At 41.6% G+C, this 21809-nt stretch overlaps 1 protein-coding gene across 4 annotated transcripts in view; it reads left to right on the top strand.

Moving 5' to 3' along the window:
* Sorcs1 (sortilin related VPS10 domain containing receptor 1) overlaps positions 1-21809 on the top strand; it is a 477578-nt gene that overhangs the window by 416861 nt on the left and 38908 nt on the right. For all 4 annotated transcript variants that reach the window (XM_077798467.1, XM_077798468.1, XM_077798470.1 and 1 more), the window contains exons 19-21: positions 13362-13548; positions 19625-19758; positions 21683-21806. In XM_077798467.1, the coding sequence (XP_077654593.1) occupies positions 13362-13548; positions 19625-19758; positions 21683-21806 (445 nt within the window). The remainder of the gene's footprint in view (positions 1-13361; positions 13549-19624; positions 19759-21682; positions 21807-21809) is intronic.

Here is a 21809-nt window from a genome sequence, read left to right as displayed (position 1 = left end):
ATATGTGATTCTGTGCTTATTCTTCACAGACTCTTGCAGAAACAACTGACTCAACAATTTATTGCTCTCTTGATTATGCACATAGGCATGTGTGATAAATGTAATGAACAAGGAAGAGTAAAGGTCTCTGTGTATCCAGGGAGCACTGAACTTTGGCACAATTAAATGACAACTTGGATGTACATTTATTGAGCACTATCAGTTCTAGTTTGCAAGTGCATCACTTGGATTATCTCATTTAGATCTCACAATGCTCTATGTAAATAGGTGGTGTCATATTTGCCATTTATAGATGATGTAGCTGAGGCACAAAAAAGCAAAGTAACTTAGCTGAGATCATACACGTACTAAGTAGTAGACTCAGGAGTCAAGTTCAAGCTTGTAGCATCTTTTCTTTCTATAGCTTCTCTATGATAGAAAGAAACATTTTCTGGGCAAGAACTTCCTGTAGTTTCTGTGCCTCCGTAGAAACCCTTGGCTGGGGACAGATAGTAACAAAGATAAAGAAGTAGAAAGAAAACCAACACCATCTCTGCCCAAGCCAGTTTGGCCTACAGGTGCTCCTGTATTGTCAGACACTAGTTGGCAAATCTACCAATATTTTCCTCCTTTTCTGAGATGATTTATACTTTCAGATCAGTCTATTGAAAAACATTTCAGCAAAGAGAGATACTAAATTCTCTCTTGGGTTTCTCCCTCTTTGCAAAACTATGCCTTTCATGAATGCCTACTTATATCTGACATTGTTGAATTTATTCTAAAGAGTATTGAAAATCATAGGCTATGAATGCAGTACCGAAGGAGTTTAGAATCCATGTATAGTAAATCACATTTCTCCTGTGGCTTAGGTATGAAATACAATGTAACTATTTAATAAAAATTAAATCTCACTAAAACAATTTTAAAATTCCCCCCATAACTGACAGCACGTGTTGTTTCTAAATCCTCCTCAGAAATCTCTTGAGCATTCACTTCTCACTTGAACTTGATGCACCTAATTTACTTTGGAAATAGTGTCTCACTCATGCCCAGTATCTAGGGCCAAGTGTTATAACAATAGGAATATTTAATGTCATTCCTCTGATACCTGAAAAATTGCAAGTCTTTCCAGTGCCAAAGGGATCCAGAGGTCCCTGCTACCTTCTGATGTGACATCATGGTTGTGATTAATGCAGAAGTGGATGAAAGACTCCCCTTCCCTAGAGGTATATTTGTTTTTTTTTTTTCATTTGTGCACTGAAGCCTGTGTCTCTGTTTCATTGTTCAACTTTCTCCTATAGTCTTGTGGTCCCTCTTGGGCTTGGAGGGTGTACAGGCTGATGAAGCCCTCTTTTTTGTTCTCAATTACCTACATCCAAACCTCTCCACATAGTTTCCATCTCCTCTGCCTATTAACTGAAGCACCATAAGGCTAGGGAAACAATAGTTAGATGTATATCTATTTATTTGTTCTTCAATATATATATTTCTAAGCACCAATTTTATGTCATACTTTCCATTCACAAGCAGACTTACTTTAGATGTAAGTGGGAATAATGTTTTTGAGTTAACTAGGACCTCTGCTGTATTGAACACTATGTAAAAATCCATCCATATGAAGCATAAATGACTAAAAAGTGCAGAACAAAAAAAACAAATTTATTGCATCACATTATAATAATATTTTTGACATTCTCAAATAAACTATGAATATCATTAAGGTAAGAATCATGTCACTTCTAGTTGCATATTGATAGAGCACATTTATAGAGAAAAAATAACCTAATAAATATGTGTGCTTCTCCAGGAAGAACAGAGATAAAGCCCAAACTTGGAAGGAAAAGACTGTTGAAGTTTGAATGCCTTACAAAACAGGTTAAAATCTCCATCTGAAATCTAAGTCTCTTCCTTTATCCTCTAATTGTGCATGTCCTAATCAAAACAGGAATACATGAAGCCAGGCCCAGTGGCTCATGCCTGTAATTCTTGCTTCTCAGGAAGCTAACACAGAAGGATCACAAGTTCAAGAACAGCCTGGGAAATTTAGCAAGAGTCCATCTCAAAAGTGAAAAGGGCTTTGGATGTCCTTCAGATGTAGAACACTTGCCTAAAATGAATGAGGTCCTGCATTCACTCCCCAGTTCAGAGAGAGAGAGAGAGAGAGAGAGAGAGAGAGAGAGAGAGAGAGAGAAAGAAGAAGAAGAAGAAGAAGAAGAAGAAGAAGGAGGAGGAGGAGGAGGAGGAGGAGGAGGAGGAGGAGGAAGAAGAAGAAGAAGAGGAGGAGGAGGGAGGAGGGAGTAGGAGGAGGGAGGAGGAGGAGGAGGGGGAGGAGGATGGGGGAGGAGGAGGAATGAGCAATGGTAGAGAAGAGAGAGAGAGAGAGAGAAGGAGGAGGAGGGAGGAGAAGAAGGAAGGAGCAATGGTAGAGAAGATGACCTTGATTAAACTTGATAACAATGCTAAAACCAGAGCAAAGCAGAGAACTTTCTCTTATTGACAATAGAAACTCAAAGGTAAGGTTACCGAGGCTAGCTTGTAATTTCACATATGACAATAAGTACCTAAGCTAGAGTACTGCAGATTTTACCTGTGTAAGAAATTAAATCCCTTCTGCAAATAGCATATGAAGTCACCCTCAAAATTTAGGTGACATAAGTGACTTCCTAACACAGTTTCTCTAACATCCCACAGTCTGCCTTACCTGAAATATTACTCAGAGGTCAACATAACTGTTGAGGTTGATGAAAAATTCCAGTGTCAGCATCCATCCCTTCTGCTTTTAGAGTTCTCTCCATATGTATGCTAAAGGGCCGGGGAGCTTCATTAGGATCAGAAAGGCAAAGGAGTGGTCTTGCTTCTCAAACTCATTGTAGCACAACTGAGGAGAATACTCACATGCACACACACACACACACACACACATGTGGGCATGTGTGCACATACATGCACACACACACATTGTATTTGTTCATTGTTGTCTCTGTAAGAACAAAGGACAGTTGATCCAGGAACCAACCAAGAAGGAAGTGGAAGAATCTATGAGGTTGTGTCTAAGAAGCCAAACCTTTTCAACTATGTCTGAGTCTTACCAAGTTGATCAAAAGATGTTTTTGCACTGAGACCTAATCATGCAGTGAGAGGTGGCATCTCAGCATTTGGAGACTGACTCAAGGTGGATGGTCTCTGGAGCACTAACAAGCACCTGATGAGCCTGCAGACTTTCAACATGATAACTCAACTGCACAGAGAAATCCAGTGCAAGAACCTGCAGGCACAGGGTGGTTGGTGAAGGACCAAATCCATCTCCAGAACTCAACACAACCAATTTGGGAGTAGTGTCTGCATGTTACAGAAAATAAATCACATCTGTTTTATACCACTGTAAGAATAAAGAGATGCCATTTGTGCATACTTTAAGACTTTAAAATTAAATCTGAGGCAAGAGACTAAAATTAAAACTTTGGTGTCTCGTAGTTTCGATACTTCCATTTACATACAAAGACTGAAACTTAAAAAGGAAAATTCATGGTTACAATTTCAGTGAGATTTAAGTGAAACCTGAGGGCTGTGTCCTCATTAGATGGATTCCTATGAGCCATAATTTCACTTTCACGTACATTGAAAGACTGAGGGGGCATGGACATGCTCACAGTGTAATAACACTTCACAAATATTGCAGGGTGCTGGCCACCATCAGATGGTAGAGAAGATGGCCTTAATAAAATGTGCTGTGAGATGCTCCTTTGTTTGAATTCATGACAGAAATTGACCTACTTTTTCATCTAGAAGAAAGACTATTTGGAGCCTTTAGAAGTAGCACAAAAGGGTTGGCAGACAGTGTTAAGTTGGGGCAGATATCAGATTCAAGGCCAGCTCAGTTCTGACATACAAGCCTCAGTTGTTTTCTCCTTCTACACAAAGAAGCAAGAGCTGATTTCAATGAGCCATGAGATTCGAGACTTTTCTCGTGTATTATTGCTTACTCCATTCAGCTTTACTCTCTTTGACTCTAATGAGGCAATTGAGCCACTCCATTTCTCTTCCCTTGTTGCCTGAGGTTACAAAGGAAAGAAGGAAATGGGGCCGGCAGTGTGGGTTGTCTTCAGCCAGAGGCCTAGTGTCTAAAGTTCAAGTTGCATTGGTTGGGCTCCATTTTTCTCTCCTCTCAAAAGCAGTACACATAAGTTGGGGTATTGCTGTTCCTTGGGGTCTCAGAGGAGAGATTTTTGCTAAGAGTTTTGCTCTGCCTTGACCATCAAAGGGAGATACCTGGCTGATTACTGAGGGTTTCAGGTCAATGAACATCCTAGGGCCTCGAGTCAGTTTGGAATTTTATCCTCCTAGCCTGCTTGATTGAGGCTCTAACGTCCCACATCATTCACAGGGTGGCAGCCACCCTCCAGTAAGGGCTTCACCACACCTGCCAATCCTTGACTGTGGATAACTTCCTCCAGCTCAGGCTTTGCAGTTTTCCATTCATTATTCTATGCCTCAGCCTCGGGAGCTCAGTGTTCAACCTAATCCATAACTGATGTACAATGGAAAATTTCTACCATGTCACAGCAGCATTGAGTAAGTGCTGCACCTTCACCAGAGCTGAGATGATCCCAGCAGCCCAAAGATGTATTAGGATATGTATGTGTGGGTGTTCAATACCACCAATGACAAGAATAATGGAATTATAAAAGTCACTGCCTATCTGAACTAGAAGTAGCAATGAGGATCCTCGGGTCTGCCCATCTTTAATTTACAGGCAAAAAAAATTGAGATCCAAATTTTTAAAGTATTTCAAAGGACATGCAACTATCACTTCTAGCTGACCTCTGCAAGGCACCTCTTCCACATCTAGCACCCCGCTAGACCTCTGTAAACTCACTTTGATTCCACAACAGCCTAATAATTTGGAAAGGGGATGAAGCAACTTTAAGGGTAAGAAATAGTGTGTCCATTTCATAGAAGGGGTTGTGTCACTTGGTGAAGTCCACCAAGTGATGACAGGCATAAAAACTGAAAGGTCTGTGAAAATGTCTACAGCAAAATCTTCAAATAGAGATGCCACAGCTGTTATGGTAGTCTTGGTTATGTGTATGTGTTCAGGAATTCTCCTTGATTAAGATGATATTCACCAATCTGTTGACAATCTGCTTTCTAGGTGGCAAAATTGTGTGCAATTTTAATTTTCTTTTTCATCATTTTTTGACATTTCCCCAATGAATACACCATGACTTCTCTCTCTGTTTCTTTTCATAAAGCTTACATATTTCTATTACATCTTTTACTGCTAGGAAAATCTGGTTGCCCAGGTTGATTCCTAAAGGAATCTTCCTACTACTCATTTAAAAAATGTAATTCTGTTCTTATTACATAGTTGAATGTTTTACTTTATGAGTGATTTTTAAAAGTCACTCAGAAACATTTATAAGATTTATGTCCCTTGGTAACTCCATAGTTTTCCTGCCAAAGTCTACTGAGGTAATTCCTTAAGCCACCATGTAGTGGTAATATAGAGAAACTTCTTAATCATTTAAAAATATCTACATGGAGTAGAGAGGCCCCAATTTATAGTCATCTCTCTACTTACACAAGCCAAGTGTGCCTCTTCTATGTGCGCTGTTCTACCCTAAGTCAGGCACCAAGTACAGAAGACATAAAAACAAAATTTGAAAGTCTGTAGTTCCTTCAAATATATGGTGTTGTATCCATTTGGAAGTGAAGGAGTAAATCATTTTGTGAGGTTCCTATCGGAAGTTCTTGATCTGAATGTTACATCTAGAAGTACTTGGAAGTTTAGTTAGGCAAATCCCAAGGATCAGAGTCCTCAGAGAAAGGCTTAAAAACCAAGCTAGTTGTCATCTGATTAATAAAAGGTGAAATTGTCATAAGTCAATTCCACTGATGTGTTGGTCAATACTGTAGTCTCTCTGGTATCCCTGGCCTTGACAGGAGTGACTTATGCCTTGAAACATTATGTATCATACTCTTCAGTGTGGTGGCCATTCCTCCTCCAGGTCAGACCATACAAGTTCATGTTGCCATTCCTTGCCAAGAGGCCCAGGAGACCCGTGTACCTGGGGAGGCACCTGTGCTTTAGAAAACCATCTCTGGACAGGCAAGGGGAGGAGGCTGCCTCTGTTCTGCACCTCTTCATGTGGTTCAGAGCTCAGGTCTGAAACTGAAGAAAAGCCCATAGGGCATGATTCAAGCCAGAGGTGCTGGGGAGACCCTTTTCCAGCTGTTCTGGTGTGGCAGCCTCAGCTTTCAGCATTGGTAGCACCTCTTGAAAGGAACACAAGAGGCCCAGGAACTTGCTTGGAGACAAAAGATAGGACAGGTGTAACTGCCTTTTGTCATAGAGTGGTTTGTTCTGCATAGGAAGTTCCCAGATCACCATTATAAAACCTCCCCTGGGAAGGCCCAAATGGCAGTTATTTTACTTCCCGATTATAGTTTCTCATTCATTGTCAAACACTCACACCACCAGGGGTCCTCACAATCAGAATTTTGTAGCTTCCATGGTATTTTTTATAGCCTGGCATATTTCACTGGGAACCTCTTACATCAGTATTTTCAGAAGAATTTTTTACATGTTTGCATGCCCCTAAAGGGATTTAATTAGTGTCTTACTCTGTTTTGTACTGGTCTAATAGACTGAGATGAGTAATTTATAAAGAACAGAGATTGGGCTGGGGATGTGGCTCAAGCGGCATGCGTGCGGCCCGGGTTCGATCCTCAGCACCACATACCAACAAAGATGTTGTGTCCGCCGAGAACTAAAAAATAAATATTAAAAATTCTCTCTCTCTCTCTCTCTCTCTCTCTCTCTCTCTCTCTCTCTCCCCCTCTCTCCCTCTCTCCCTCTCTCACTCTCTCTTTAAAAAAAAAAAAGAACAGAGATTTACTTGTTACAGGTCTGGAAGCTGGGAAATTCATAGTCAAGGTAGTTACATCTGGCAAGGGTCATCTCATGCATCATCCCATGGTGGTAGGTAGGTTGGCAAGAGAACATGTGTACTGATAAGAGAGAAGGGGCCCACATTCATATTTTATCAAGAGGCCCCACTTCTCAGCACTCTTACACTGGGGATGAATTTTCTAGCTCTTGACCTTTGGAGGACACCTTCAGCAGTCAGCCCTCTGATTTCATGTATGAATGAATGCCCACTCTAGCACCCAACTAGACATGAGCACAGCAGAGCAGGATGAGTGTCCTGTGAATGAGTAGGAGTGTGAGACTTGGAGTTAAAAAGGACCAGTCTAATGATTCTAAGAAAATTTAAACAGGCCTGAGTCTTTCAAGGTTGAAGATTAAATAAGATAATACACAGAAAGCAGTTTCTATTTTTTCTTATACAATAAACTTTCAAGAAACCTTTCTTTGCTTCCTAGTGACCACCAAGGTATGTTCTAGAGTAATCTAATTTGCACCCCCACTTTGTGTGTGAGTCACATGAGTTCAATCTATTGAATAAGTGGAATGTAGATAAAACTTCTATCCAGTGCTCCTTCAACTGGCTAATGAAACATTTTATTTGAAGTCCAAGGTAAAAAGAAAGCAAGGAACGGGGAGACAGGTAAACAAGAAATGAAAGATGGAGACCAGGCAGAGATAACATGAGATTTTATTTGTCAGAGCCAACAAATAAAGGCACATCTCTCCATAGATGGAGAGAGGAAAAACAGGCTTGGGGATCTGAACATTTATGGGGCGGTCTCAGGGATTAGAGAGCCAGGTGGATCCTGATTGTGTGTGTGTGTGTGTGTGTGTGTGTGTGTGTGTGTGTGAAGTTTTGGGATTGTTGTGAGGGAGTGTTGAGCCTTTCTCAGAAATGCCCTTGGATGGGAAAGTGAAATTTTTCTTAAAATGGCGGCTGTCACTTAAGATGGCCATCCAGATGCTAAGCAAGGACCTTACACAGGGCACGTTGCTCCATAGTTTTCTCCTTTCCCACTTGTCAAGATCTTGCTAACCTGGGTCTGCCTACCTGGAGTAGTAGGCTAGGTAATGCTGAGTGACTTGCCCCCTGCCGTAGGCTAAAGGGCTGAGGTCTGTGATTTCTCTTTAGGATGCTCAGTGCTGCGTAAGGATTTTTATTTTGGTCTTTTTTTTCCCTTTTTTAAATTTTTTATTTGTTCTAATCAGTTATCCATGACAGCAGAATGCTCTTCAATTCATTGTACACAATGGAGCCCAATTGTTCACTTGTCTGGTGGTACACTAAGTAGAGTCACATCATTCATGCAATCATACACATATACCTAGGGTAATGATGTCTGTCTCATTTGACCATCTTATTTTGGCCCAATTTGTGGTCACAAGAGTACTTAAATAACAACAGACATCCAAACTAATGTTGACTATATTTCATCTTCATATATAATATCAGTGTCACATTCTGCTTAGGTCCCATATATTTAATCAATATTTCAATACTTACGGTAATAGTGGAGATAAAATATTGTGATTTGCAATGCTTCTATCCCCCTTTTAAATCTAATGGGATCACCATTTCCCCACATTTCTCCCCTGTCTTTCAGAGCTCCTGTTGTCTTCCGGCCCCTCCCTTTAGGCCACCCAAGCCAGAGTAATCAGCATGGTTACATTTGTTAACACCCTGCTCTGTTCTCATACCCACCCACTTAGACTTATGGTATATACACTGTGACATTTTTTGTTTATTTTTAATGAAATGGGATGTACTAACTCGGTCTCTACAATGCAGTTTTTGTTGGATGATCTTTAAGCTCCTTCAGAGACAAAATGGTACCCAAGCCTGAGTTAGGCGCACTGTCATGCTCTGACAATGAGCTTGGTTTCATGCAGCGGGTCTCTGACACTTCCTTGTGACTCTGTGTCTTGCTTCTGGACTGAGGCCTCCGTGTGGAGTTACTGTGGCATTTATTTTCCCGTTCTTCTCTGAGTCTATGTCACAGAATCTGATAGGTTCACACACCTTTCACTGCTTCGGTTAATCTGGGCTTCATTGTGGCTGATTGAGACATTTGTTTTTCTATTACAGAAGTCAGTGATGCCTTTGGAGAATCCCCATCTGGATTTCTTGTGGCATTTTTGCTTTTGCCAGGCACTTATTTGAGCCAGTCTTCTCAGTTCTGCGTCTATATTAGGGCAGGTGACTGTAAAGGGCCGTGGATGTAAAGAACTTTCTGTGATAGTCCAGGGGTTTGCTGGCCTGGGTTCAGGTGCAGAAACAATGGCATTCATTCATTAAATTCAAGTAACTCTCAATTATACATAAAGCTTCCCCAACCATGGATTATGGAAACTGAGTCTTATATTCTCTGTCTTCTCTATGGATTGAGCATGATACTGCTTCACTGGGGCCAGAGAGAAGGTAAGAGTATGGAATTCATGCCAACCCTTCTTTAGTTAGAAGTATCTAAGTCAAAATGTTGACCGAGGGGAAAACAGTCAAAGCAGTGAATAGAGTCAAACAAGAGAAGAAAAGTGAAGCCTCATCTTTGTTATCACCTTGCTCTCACCCTGAAAGGTATTATTAGGAACTCTCACCTGAAGAAACTCAGTGAGAACCGTGCTAAATGGACAGTCTAAAACCCCTCCAGAATGCTCTTAATAGCTGTGTGACTCTAGGAATCTTATTTAACATGTTTCCGCCCCAGTTTCCTACTGTATCAAAGAGAAATTCCATCTGTCCTTTCAATCTCCCAGGTATCTTAATGGCTAAATGAGATAATATATTAAAAAATACCATTTTGATAAACAAACACATTATAAAGGCACAATAATCAAACTGCATTAAAAAAATAATTATCAGAATCCAGACACTAGCAGAATACATTCCAGCCCTTAGGATTTTGCAAATGAGTGTAGTATCAGCCAGTGACTCATTTTCCTAGAGAAGGCAGCTGATCTTGACTGCACATATCCCAGAACTTCTGTGAGTGATTGTGCTGTATTCCACCAACAAGGAGTTTAGCCCTTCCATCCCCGGCTTTATTAATGCACCTTTAGCACTTCAAATCCTAGAGCATCCTGAAGAAACTTTATCATCACGTTAAAATCTAATAAGAATAGCATCATTTTGTGCTATACCATATTCATCTTTGGATGAATCCAATCACAAGAAGGCCTGCCATTCAACAGTCTGAACCAGAGGGCCTCAACCCTGAGTACAGCCCCATGTCAATGGGGGACCTTCTAGATCTGCAGCTAGACTGAGCATCCTCCCCAGAAACCATGAAACATGGTTCTTGGGAGTAGTTGGGCATCAACATTCAAAAAAAAATCTATAAGAGATGCTGCTGTTAAATGCTCGGAATAACTGATTATGACACCAATAAACTATTTGAGTTAGTTTTCAGAGAGATGCGTGTAACTTCATGAGGCAGCTTTTCTTTTCAGTCTGCCATCATCTACCCCAAATTACCTGCTCATTAGCTTCCCAGCATACATGGACCCCTTTCGTTCCATCCTCCACATGGTAGCTGGAGAGATCATGTATCACCATGCATCTTACCCCAAACTCCTGCTTGGCACACTTTCATGGCTGTCCATTGCTCTTAGAAGAAAGGTCAAATTCAGAAACTGGACCCTCAAGTCCCAAAAGACCTCTGTCTCCTCCCCAGCCTCATTTTACAAGACATCCTTGTCGTCTCTTCCTTTAGTCTCCTTTACCTGTTTCCACTGTACCATCTCCCCTTGCCACAGAGCCTTCCACATCGGTTTCTCTCTTTCTCCCCACCTCCCTCACTTCCCACTCTCTCACTCAGTTTTTCATTTGGTTAATTTATTTTCTTCCTTCAGGTTTTCTCAGCTCAGTTATCATTTTCTCTGGGAAGACTTCCTTGAAGTTCCCAGTCCATGAGCCTCCCAGCTCTCCTTACTGTATGAGCTCACCATGCCCCGGGACACTCCTCCATGCCTTTTTGTTACTGGTGTGATTGTTTAAAATGCATTTATCTCACGAATGATGTGGAAGCTCGTGAAATCCCAGGCCATGTTTGTATTGTGAATTTGGTTAATATTTACCTCCTTGCAAAATGTGTGTGTGTGTTTAGGTGATATATATGTATATTAAGGTTAGATATATGTCTATCTAGATATATGTACATACATCTAGATAGGTAAATGGATCTTCTAAAAACCTGATTCTGCTGTGGTCTTGGGTGGTATATTTAAAACATTTTCCATTAGAGATGCTTATTGCTGCATTCATGTAAACATTGAGTAACTCCCTTCTTTCACCAACTGTATGTACAGAGAACTTTATCATAAATCGAGATGTCAGAATGTTATCAAGCCAAAGGACCACATGAAATCCAGACAGATAGAACGTGGAGGGGTTTTATGTAACTGACAAGATGTCTAAGTCAAGGCCAACTAAAGGAAAACAATGAATACCAAACAGAACATTAACAGCAATGTAGACTGAAATGATGTTGGCTGACATTTTACTCTTTCCGGTTCTGTGGGTGGCTTCTCTCTCCTTCACTATCTCTTTGTCTCTCTCTCAGGGGAGAATGAAGCAGGGTTGGCTATAGGTGGGAATCTCCCCTCCGTCCTCTTGTAAGCGATGGCCTCTGTCTGATGCCTTCTTTGTCCCCACAAAGCTTATCTCTCTCCCTCTCCCACTCCACTGCTTGTCACATGCCCTGGAGAACCCCGTCTACTCTGATATTTACCCCAGAACCTGGTTTCAAAAAAGTGGTCCTCCCCCCCCGCCCCCAGCACACACGTAGGGTTGGCTTCCCAATCACTCTGTCAAAAACCCAGAAGACCTGGAAATGGAAACTCACCAGCAACAGAAAGATGGATTCATCAGTCCACTCTGGTTGCCCAAGTGAAGGACAAGTTAGCAAGAAGAGTTGACATTTATATTTATTAACGAAGGGAATTCAAGTAATTCCACAATGCCTGAGCTTGTGGGTGTTTGCTTTATAGTTTTGAGTCGGGTTTCTTTTTCCACCCCAGGGGAGGACTTTGGCCTGTGTATTTCCTGAGAGCTGTACTAGGTTCTCAATGAGCGTTAGCTGCTGTGTGCCCCTTGACAATGCTCGGCTAGGCATAGATCAGAGGAGTAGGTCACACAGATTCATAGGATTTGAACTGCTTTTCCTTTGGCTGTGAAATAATCCTTTAACCATCAGCTTTTAAATTTGGCCTTTTCAAAAAATATGATACCATATAAACCTTACTTAATCAAAAAGACATTTCTAGTTTAAAGGTATTTTTTTCTGTTTCTTTTTATCTGAAAATGGGAAAGACTATCAAAAAGAATGAAACATAGTTTGATAAAGATGGACTGAGTGAAAGAAGTTTTTAGTTTTTGTTGTTTTGCCAATTTGGTCTAAGCAACTTTGCTTCTTGAGAAACTAAAGAGGTCTGAGGTTTTGGAATAGAGACTTTATCTTCTGTCTGCTCATGGGAAATTTAGATTCATATAATCCCACTCCAGCTTTGCAGAAGTATTGCAGGTCTTTTACAGCTGTGTTGTTTTTATAGTCATTTATTTTTGTGTAACATTTTATGGATTACTAAATATCTACATATTTTTAAGAAACTTTTGAGTTAAGATGGTATGGTAGTATTGTGTCCAGTTCATAGATTTGGTAACTGAGACCAAAGCAGGCTGAATGATAGACCCCATGTATGAAGTCATCTAGCTTGTTAATAACACAGTGGGATTCAAGCCTCAGGGGCTTCAATGCTTTACTCACAGTGGTATGTTGAAATGGATGAACCAAAATCCAGAGGACCAGGTCAGAATCCTGGTCCACCAGTTACTAGCTGTGTTAACCTGAGTGAATGATGAAACCTTTGTAGACTTCAGATTCTTCATCTGTCAAGGTATTTGAACTGTCCCTGTTCTTTTATTCAGACTCAGATTCTGTGAAGACTAAAATGAGACCATTTTCTTAATACAAAATACTGAATTTTAAGAGAATTCAGTGTCCTATCTGATGTCAGGCTAGGTGTCCTCTACCCTTCCTCCAACATGGTTAGGGAACCAGAAACAAAGTGGATGACTTAGGAGACGCAGAAGGTACCTGGTGACCACAACAGGTAGGCTGAATTTTGGAAGCCACCTGGGTGCAACTTTATTGATGTGGATGATAAGACTGTTAACAAAGCCTTCTTGAGTAATTGAATATCAAATTGAACCTGATAATCAAACACTGTTAATCTCCAAAGCCTTGAAATTTCTGGTAGTTGGTGTCCTTCACGTTTGGAGAGTATCCGTCTTAGCAAATTCCTGTCTGCCAGGGAGTGTCAGAGGGATTCTATCAAAACAGACAGATGTTCCCAGCTGTTGGAGGAGTCAAGACCAAAACAAGCCTCAGGCCCCTAGAAAGTGCAGCCAAGCTCTGACTCCCTTCCTGCTGACTGACTCTGGGCTCTTTTGCAGGGTGATGTCCAGCGGACACTCATCCAAGTGGACTTTGGTGATGGCATTGCAGTGTCTTACGTCAATCTCAGCTCCATGGAAGATGGGATCAAACACGTCTATCAGAACGTGGGCATTTTCCGAGTGACGGTGCAGGTGGACAACAGTCTGGGGTCTGACAGCGCCGTCCTGTACTTACATGTAACTTGTATGTTATTACTGTTGTTGGCTTATGACATAGCTTAAATTCATGTCCTTTTAAAATGTGATCCCGCATTTCTTATCCAGAAGAAACACAGGAGTTACATTTTAGCAGAGGGGGGGAAAGGAAATGAGTCAGAGGGCAAAGTAGAGATAAAGTAAGAAGAAAATCCACGAGGGGAATCTGAGCCATCTTGGAATCTGAATTGCTTGAAATTGTAACTGCAGTGAGATTATTTCTTCCAGGTACCCCAGAGATATAGCACCTGCGTGTGGGCCTGAACCTGGGCAATTTTCAGAATGTCTCAGTTGAAACATGACATGAGTGGCCTCCCCACCACCAGCTCTTTGGTTACAAATGGTCAGAAACAAAGAAATGCACAGTTCAATCAAACTAGCACAGGCAAAGGAATTGCTCCCCTACCCACTTATTTCTGTTTTCTAAGTTATGTCTTGCTAAAAATCATCCTTTTAACATTTTCACTCCTTTTTTTTTTCTTTTTAATATGATTTTTGGGCTACTGTCTAAGGATGGTCTGGTATTCCAGAGAAGGTGATATGGAGGGAAACAGTGTTATGAGTGTTAAGAAAACTACCCTAGGAAAGAGTTCCAAGACATGCTATAGCTTTTCCCCATTGAGGAATCAGAAGGCCTGGCTGGATGTAATGAGATAACAACTAAAGTATGTTGGGTATATTGTGTGTCATAAATATCGTATGCATGAAGTTGTCCCCCACAGTCCTCAGACTCATTTTGGTTCTTAGAAAAATAGTTTACATTAAAGTAATTTCTTTATATTAAGGCTTAGTTCAAATTTCAAGTCCCCAGAGAAAGAGTATTAAGGCCTGACAATACTCTATACCTCTCCCCTGCACCTTGCCCAGGGAGCAAAATGGAGTAATGAAAGTAACATCTAGGTCTCTGACTTTAAATAATAAGAATAATATAAAAACTATGTGAAAGGACAGGACTATTTAGGGATGCCCAAGAGACAGTGTGGTTGCTGAAGACTCCAAATATATTACTTCTTCTCCATCTTTGCCTATTGTATACTCATGGCTGAGGTTCTCTGAGGAAGCACACACTCCCTTATTTGGGTCTAAACAGAGTTAGGCAGGGTTCCCACTTTGCTAACTGTCTCCCCCACTTTGGCTACACTTTATTAAGCTCTTCCTCTATATGCCAGATAGGCTTTGCACTAAAAGCTCTTTATGTGTATTACCACACTTCTCAAAACAATCCTATGAAGTAGAAGCAGTGAGAAACTCTGCTTTGCAAAGGACCACAGAGCTAAAAGTGAATTGTTTGAGGTAGCTGATGTACTACCTAAGAGAGCCAGGCCCCAGACTCAGGCCTGCCAGTCTCAGGAATTCCAGTTCTTGATCACTAAAGTTGGAGTCAGTGTGAAGGGTGGCTTGGGGCTGCAGGAACTAACTCCATCAGCAGGAATTCTCTCCCTGCCTACCTTGGCAGACATCCTGAAGAAATATGAGTGTTTAGGTTAGAAGTAGCTTCCTTGCTACACAACTATGCAGGTTTAAGATGCATTGCCCAGGTTCCCCTCCATCTCATATAGCCCAAGACACAATACCCTCTTTCCATCAGTGTTGAGGGCAATAAAAGGGATGGATGATCATGAGAATAATGTAAAAATCTCTGAAGGTACACCACAAACGTTGATTATTGGTAACCAAAAAATGACTTGCGTCACAAATGTCAGTCCATTTGCTGAGAATGGTGGCCTTTCTAGTAGCTTATCATTTCCTACAACTTGTTCTGTGAGGGGGGATTTCTACCAGACAGCTACCCTCCTTGGGAAATGGAGCTGCAGTCCACTTCTCATGTATTTATTATGCATTCACCTCACTCCAGTCATGTACAACTCTGGACCTAGAATTCAGGAGTGGCTCTGATCTCAGCTTCTCAGGGCCTCCCATTGAGTCCTCCCTGGCTCAACCTCCCTGTCCCTCTGTGCACTTTTTCTCATTTTTATACATGATCAGATCCCTTGAGGGATCTACTGCTTCCCCTAAGGACCCTCCCTGATTTCCTAAATCCAGGGAAGGAAAACAATAGATAGTTGACCTCTGCTCAAGATTAAGGCCTGCCAAAGCCCAAGGCTTCTAAAAGAAATGAGTTTCTTTGTTCCTCTGCATTTTTTTTCATTCCATCAACCTGGTTGATCAGGTAAAATAGCAGGAGATGATTTGTGATTGAATGTTTGTGTTCTGACTTTAATCTCTCAGACTCCTCTTGGGTGAAGTTGTTGGGTAAGCCCACCTCCTCATATTAATGGAACCCCTTTCTGAGCCTGGCCTTGGGGACGAGAATTCACTCTTATATACAGATTGTGTTAAAGCAGGATCACATTTAAAGCTGTTTGTAGCTCATATTAACCTAATACCCACACCTCAGCAGGGTCCACAGGTTCTGACACGTTAGCTCAGCACCTCTTCTAAAGGCTCTGGGGTGCTTTACTATGCCCTTAAACTCATTTTGTCTGTTTTCACATCTATACCATAATAAATGACTTAGGCCCTTCCTTTCAGGTAGAGAAAACAAAGATTGGAGAAGCTCTCTGATTTTGGCACTGTTTCACAATAAAAGGAAGTCACAATAAGAGTAGCCCTGAGTCACACTCCCAAACTTCTAATGCCTGGGAGGTGTAGTAAGTGATTTTTAGTGCCTAAGTGCAGGACAGAGTTGGCTTTGTGAGGGAAAAGTTTTTAAAAGTACTAGACAGAGTTTGATGTGCTGTTTAAGTCCAAATGCTGGTCATATTACTCTGTCTCACTGAACCTAGATTTTCTTCTCTATCAAATGGAAGCACATCTTGTTCTCAAAAGATCTATCAAGCAGTACCCTGTCAACTAACAACATTTGGTTTTCCGTTATCTTAAAGTAGCATGTGCATTTGGACTTTGTGGATTCTGAGCTACAGAACTAGCCACAAAGCTTGCTAACCTCCTCTCTGCCTCTGTCCCACTGACTCCCCCATCGGTCAACTCCAGAAAACCCATTTCTTGTCTTACATACACATTCTCTCTACTCTCCAGTGCAGAAAGGTGATTTTATTCCAAATCAGAGGTTTTTCAATATGGGTTTGCAAAGGTCATCAGAAACAAATGGAGCCCATGTTCCTGCTTTAATGCGTGCAGGAATGGGCCAGCCGCTCTCACAGAGCGCCTGGGTAATTTGTTGAAGGCTGACAGTTGGAAATTCCTTGGGGATAGTATTCACTGTGCTCTGCTGTTTTGCAAACTAATGAGACACGTGCTGCAGTCAGCATTGCCTTCAGCTGGATGGGACAGAGAATTTAGAGGGCATGCAGATTTTTGCTCAGAAAGCTGCCCTATCACAACCATCTTGCAAGAAAAAAAACAAAACATTGAAGACTCTGCAAACTTGCAGGATGGGAGGTGAAAGAAGATGAGGTAGATGTTCTAGTTCTTCCTCAAACCATTTCCTTAACTGCTCCCTTACATAGGAGCAATTTGCAGATATCTCTCTGGCCCCACCTTAGGGTAAAGTTATCCATATGGCTTGAAAAAACATGTGGCTTTGCAACTATTCATGCCATCATTATATTGACTGGCAAATCAGAACAGTTGTTTTTTTTTTAAGTGTGGTTGAATGAGCCACCTGCTCAGAATTAAATAGTAATTTTCTTTTTCTGGGTTCTATCCCTAACCTACTAAATTAAGATAATAGGAAATGTAGTATCATAGTGTGCTTTGAACACATTAGTATGCTTCTTATATATGCTGAAGTTTGAAAAAGTCTGATTTAGGAATATCTTCCTTATAGTTCAAATCCCCTTTACTTCCTCTAGTGTCTTTTTAAAAATAATTTCAGATAAGTAAGAATATGACATATTTGCAATATTTAATTAAATATTCAGAAGTCTTCAGGACATAAATGCTAGAGGGAGATCACAGCAGTCAATGTGCACACACACACACACACACACACACACACAAAATGTTCAGTCTCACAGACATCAGCTGTTTCCTGCAGCATGGGAAGGCAATACAAGAAAAGGAGAGGGAAACCCAATTCACCCAAGTAATTCCTAATTCTCTCAACCATCTTGCCAGGAATATTCATATGGAGTGATGCAGCGCCACCTGCTGTCCCTTTTGTGCATGGCAGGCATCTATATGCTAGAGCAGCATCTACCAATTTGTTTAGCTCTTTGAGAGGAACCATCAACTGGGGACTTCCATGGGGTGGAATTTTACTCTGTGGCTCCTTTAGGGAAGACTTCACCCTCTGTGCAGAACAGAGATGCTTAATGGTTAGGGTTCTGGACAGCAAAACCCAGGTATTTTATACCCATGAAAAGTAGGTAAAGGCAAGAGGCCAGGCAAATCTGAAAAATGTCACACTTTTATGGAGGTATAATGTATATACATGCAAGTATAAACTTATACAAGCCCATATATATGTACTTCAGAGCCTACAAGGCCAATGTGCTGTGTGTCCTTGAACCCTGATGGACCTGCTCAGCTACACGTTTCCCTCCATCTTTCCACTTAGCTGTTCTTGCATCCTTGCTGGTCCGCTGACATGGAAAGCCCATCTTCTCCTCAAGGTCTTTATACTGGAGCATCACAAACAGACACTTGATATAATCTTTCACTCTATCCAGGCCACTGTTGAAACATCATTTCTTCTGAGAAGGCTTCTTTAACCACTCCATCAAAATTAGCCCTGCTTTATGTTTTCAATAACTTTTTTCCCTTAAAATTACCTAAGCTTATTAAGTGCTAAATATCTCTGGGACCTAAGATAATATTCAATACCTAAAAGTACTGTTTAGTTAGTTTTTTCATCACTGTGACCAAAGGACCTGGCAAGTTCAGTGTTGAGGAGAGGAAGTTTATTTGGGGCTCATAGTTTCAGAGGTCTCAGTCCATAGACGGCTGACTCTATAGCTCTGGCCCAAGATGAGGCAGAACATCATGACAGAGGAAAGTAGTTCAGGATCTGGCAACAAGGATTCAGAGAGATCTTGACTCCTCAGGGACAAAATATAAACCCTAATGGCTCACCCCAGTGACCTACCTCCTCCAAGCATACCCTACCTGCTCAGAGTTACCGTCCAGTTAATCCATATCAGTGGATTAATTCACTGATCAGATTGCATCTCCCAATTCTACCATTCTGCATCTGAACAATTCTTGCATTGTCCCAGACATCAGCTTTTGGGGGGTGCCCCATATCTAAACCATGTAAAGTGCTTAAGAACTATCGATTGAATGAATGACCATGACTCACTAACAAGGTGTCTTATTTGTCATTGACACAATGACAGGGAGAGCATCACAGAGGAGGTGATGCTGGAACCGAAACCTGAAGGCTGACAGGGCCGTGAGAAAGGTGTATAAACACAGGCCCTACAGAGGGCAAAGGTGTGCCTGCCGGGGGAAAAGTGTGAGTGGCAATGGAAAGATCTGCCCAATCAATGATGGCAAGAACAAAGGGCATGTTCCAAAGCCTGGAATGCACTGGCACAGAGCCCTTCCTGTGTGCCTCTTTCCTGGGCAGGCCTAACTCAGCCCCAAATATAGTGTGTTCCATGCTTACCAGGCAGATTCCTACTCACATGCTCACACACACAGGCACACCTACACACACCTTTGAAATGCAAAAATAATAAAGAAAAATTACTTGTGGAATGATTTGGGGATTTGCCTACTTCTCACCCCAACATGATTCTCGGCAGGTCCCCATGATTCATTTATCACCAAGGCTATAATCTCTTGGAAAGACCTTGCATCTCCCTGTGAAATCTTGTCCGTTCATTTAAGGACTTCATAAACTACTTGTAAATTTTTTTAACTTTCACCATCTGTAACTCAGGTTATAGACCTGGAAGTAAGATCTGTAAATACAAAATGACATTGTTTGCAATATATTTCTGTTCTCCAAAGTGGTGAGAGCACCGGGCACTTCCCTTAGGGAAGGTGGCTGTGATGTTTGCGAGGCTTCTGAGTAAATATGTGTTCTCTCAGAGCAGGGAAGGCAGAGCAGCGGAAGCTCTCCCCTCTCCATGGCCCCTCTTTGTCTTGTGTTTTAGGTCCCTTGGAGCATGTGCACCTATCTCTTCCCTTTGTCACCACAAAGAACAAGGAGGTCAATGCAACTGCGGTGCTGTGGCCCAGCCAAGTGGGTACCCTCACTTATGTGTGGTGGTATGGAAACAACACGGAGGTGAGTCTGCCTTCCGTACAGGGCTAGTGACTGAGGCTCAGCTTATGCTGGCTAAAGCCAAATGGAAGGGAATATGGCTTATGAATGCAAGAGTTCAGGGAGAGCCCTAGCTTCATGGCCAGCAGGTGGTCTGTGTTAAGTATCTCATTACAAAGAGGCAACCCATATCCAGGAAAAGCAACCCATATCCATTACAACCCCCTCCCCACTGCCACATAAATGCATGTACACACACACACACACACACACACACAAATGGCCTCGCATCCTAAATCAGACACGGTCCTTTCTTTAGGTCAGCTTCATCTTTTATGTTTTCCGTAAATATTCCTGGTACTCAAAAGTCAGCAATAATTTTAAAACGAGTAGAGACCTTAACCTTCATTCACTCTTAGTCCTTCCTTTTGCAGATGAGAAGAGTGAGGCTGCTACAGCAGAAGTAGCTTCCTCCAATCTCTTCTAGGTGCTTCATAGAGAGGCAAAATCCCAGACCTTCTGCTCCCTTTATTCATTTTTCTTTCCTGCCCTCCAGGCTGCATGGTCTTTGTCAGTTTTGAACTCATTCCATTATCAGAAGATTAAATACTTCCAAATGTCAGTAAGGTAGTGGGACTAAGGCCCAAAGCATCCCTTCCCCAAAGGGCACTCAGATGAACCTTCCTGGACAGGGACGCTCTATCATCTTCCAAGAGTTACATTCACTCTGTGGCTTTGCTCTTCCAATGCTATACACCTCATTTTAGTAAAAACGTGATTTTCTTTGAAAACTGAATTTTGGCTTTAACTGGAGACGTAGCTGTGCACATGCAGGGAGGAGAGCTCTCTTGCACCTAGACCTGCTGCAAGTCTGATAGAGAAAGAAGCTCTCGCCCCCACTGCTGACACAACAGAGTACAAAAGAAGCTCCTTGATTTCTTCTGAAGCCATGCATGCAAATGTAGCCCATTGGGCCCACTGTCCACAGTGGGAAAGGAGAAATCAATGCTATTTGCCTGAAAGCTGGTATAGACTGTGAAAGCACTGAACAACTTTCTTCTCTGCCTTCTATTGTTTTTTTTTCTTAATTTTAATATAAAACAAAATTCTCAACCGACCCTATTAAAAATAATTCTTATGCTGGACTTTAGTCTGCCCTCCACCATACAGGGAATTAAATGAATTTTGATTTTAGAGCTAATTAAGAAAAGATGGGAAAGAAATATTTGTGAGGAGTGAGTCATGGGAGGTCAGCAGATTAATAATTTTTTCTTCTAGAAACTTGGCATCTGCTTATGTTACAGGTAGCACTCCTCCAATACTTTTTTTTTTTCTTTTTTGAGTCCTGAAACCACAATCCCATAACTACTTATTTTCACGGAAGCTACTTCCAGGAAACTGTTGATGGCGCTTCTCACAGGAAGCCACCACACCTCCCACCCCTATCTATTGTCCAGTTTAAGTGTCCACTGTTGCTGTGTTCCATTGGAATTTCATATTAATAGTAGACCCTAGAGGTGAATGTTTGGCAACGTATAGATTTTCTGTGGCTGCTATTAAGTTTGGATTAATAAGAGATCCCCTTTCTTGTTTGATTTGAAAGTGTCCTTGGATTAAAACACGTGCTTCATCAAAATAGATTGTGAAAAAAGAGAGACATGTATCCCATCAACAAGAAAGACCTGTTGTTGATTTTCCAGTCCAGAGTCAGGATGATACCAGGAGAGAGGTGTCCAATCCCCCCAAAATGGGAGAATCACCTGGGGCCCTTGTTGCAATAGACAGCCTCCCCTCTGGCCTGCATTTCAGGTGATGGGGATGCATACATAGAAAGTTCCATGCTAGTGTACCAGGAAGAGCCCCTGCAGAGTTATCGACCACCTGATTTACTGCTATTTCAACTTTAACCAAGCAGCTTTCTGCTTGCTCTGTTTCCCATTTATTATAGCCCTTGATCACCTTGGAGGGAAGCATATCATTCAAATTTACTTCAGAAGGAATGAACACCATCACAGTGCAGGTCTCCGCCGGAAATGCCATCCTGCAGGACACAAAGACCATCGCAGTGTATGGTG

This window comes from Urocitellus parryii, chromosome 5 (assembly GCF_045843805.1).
Source record: "Urocitellus parryii isolate mUroPar1 chromosome 5, mUroPar1.hap1, whole genome shotgun sequence".
NCBI classification, from domain to species: Eukaryota; Metazoa; Chordata; class Mammalia; order Rodentia; family Sciuridae; genus Urocitellus; species Urocitellus parryii.
Note: the sequence above shows the minus strand (reverse complement) of the source record. Positions and strands in the feature narration are given on the sequence as shown.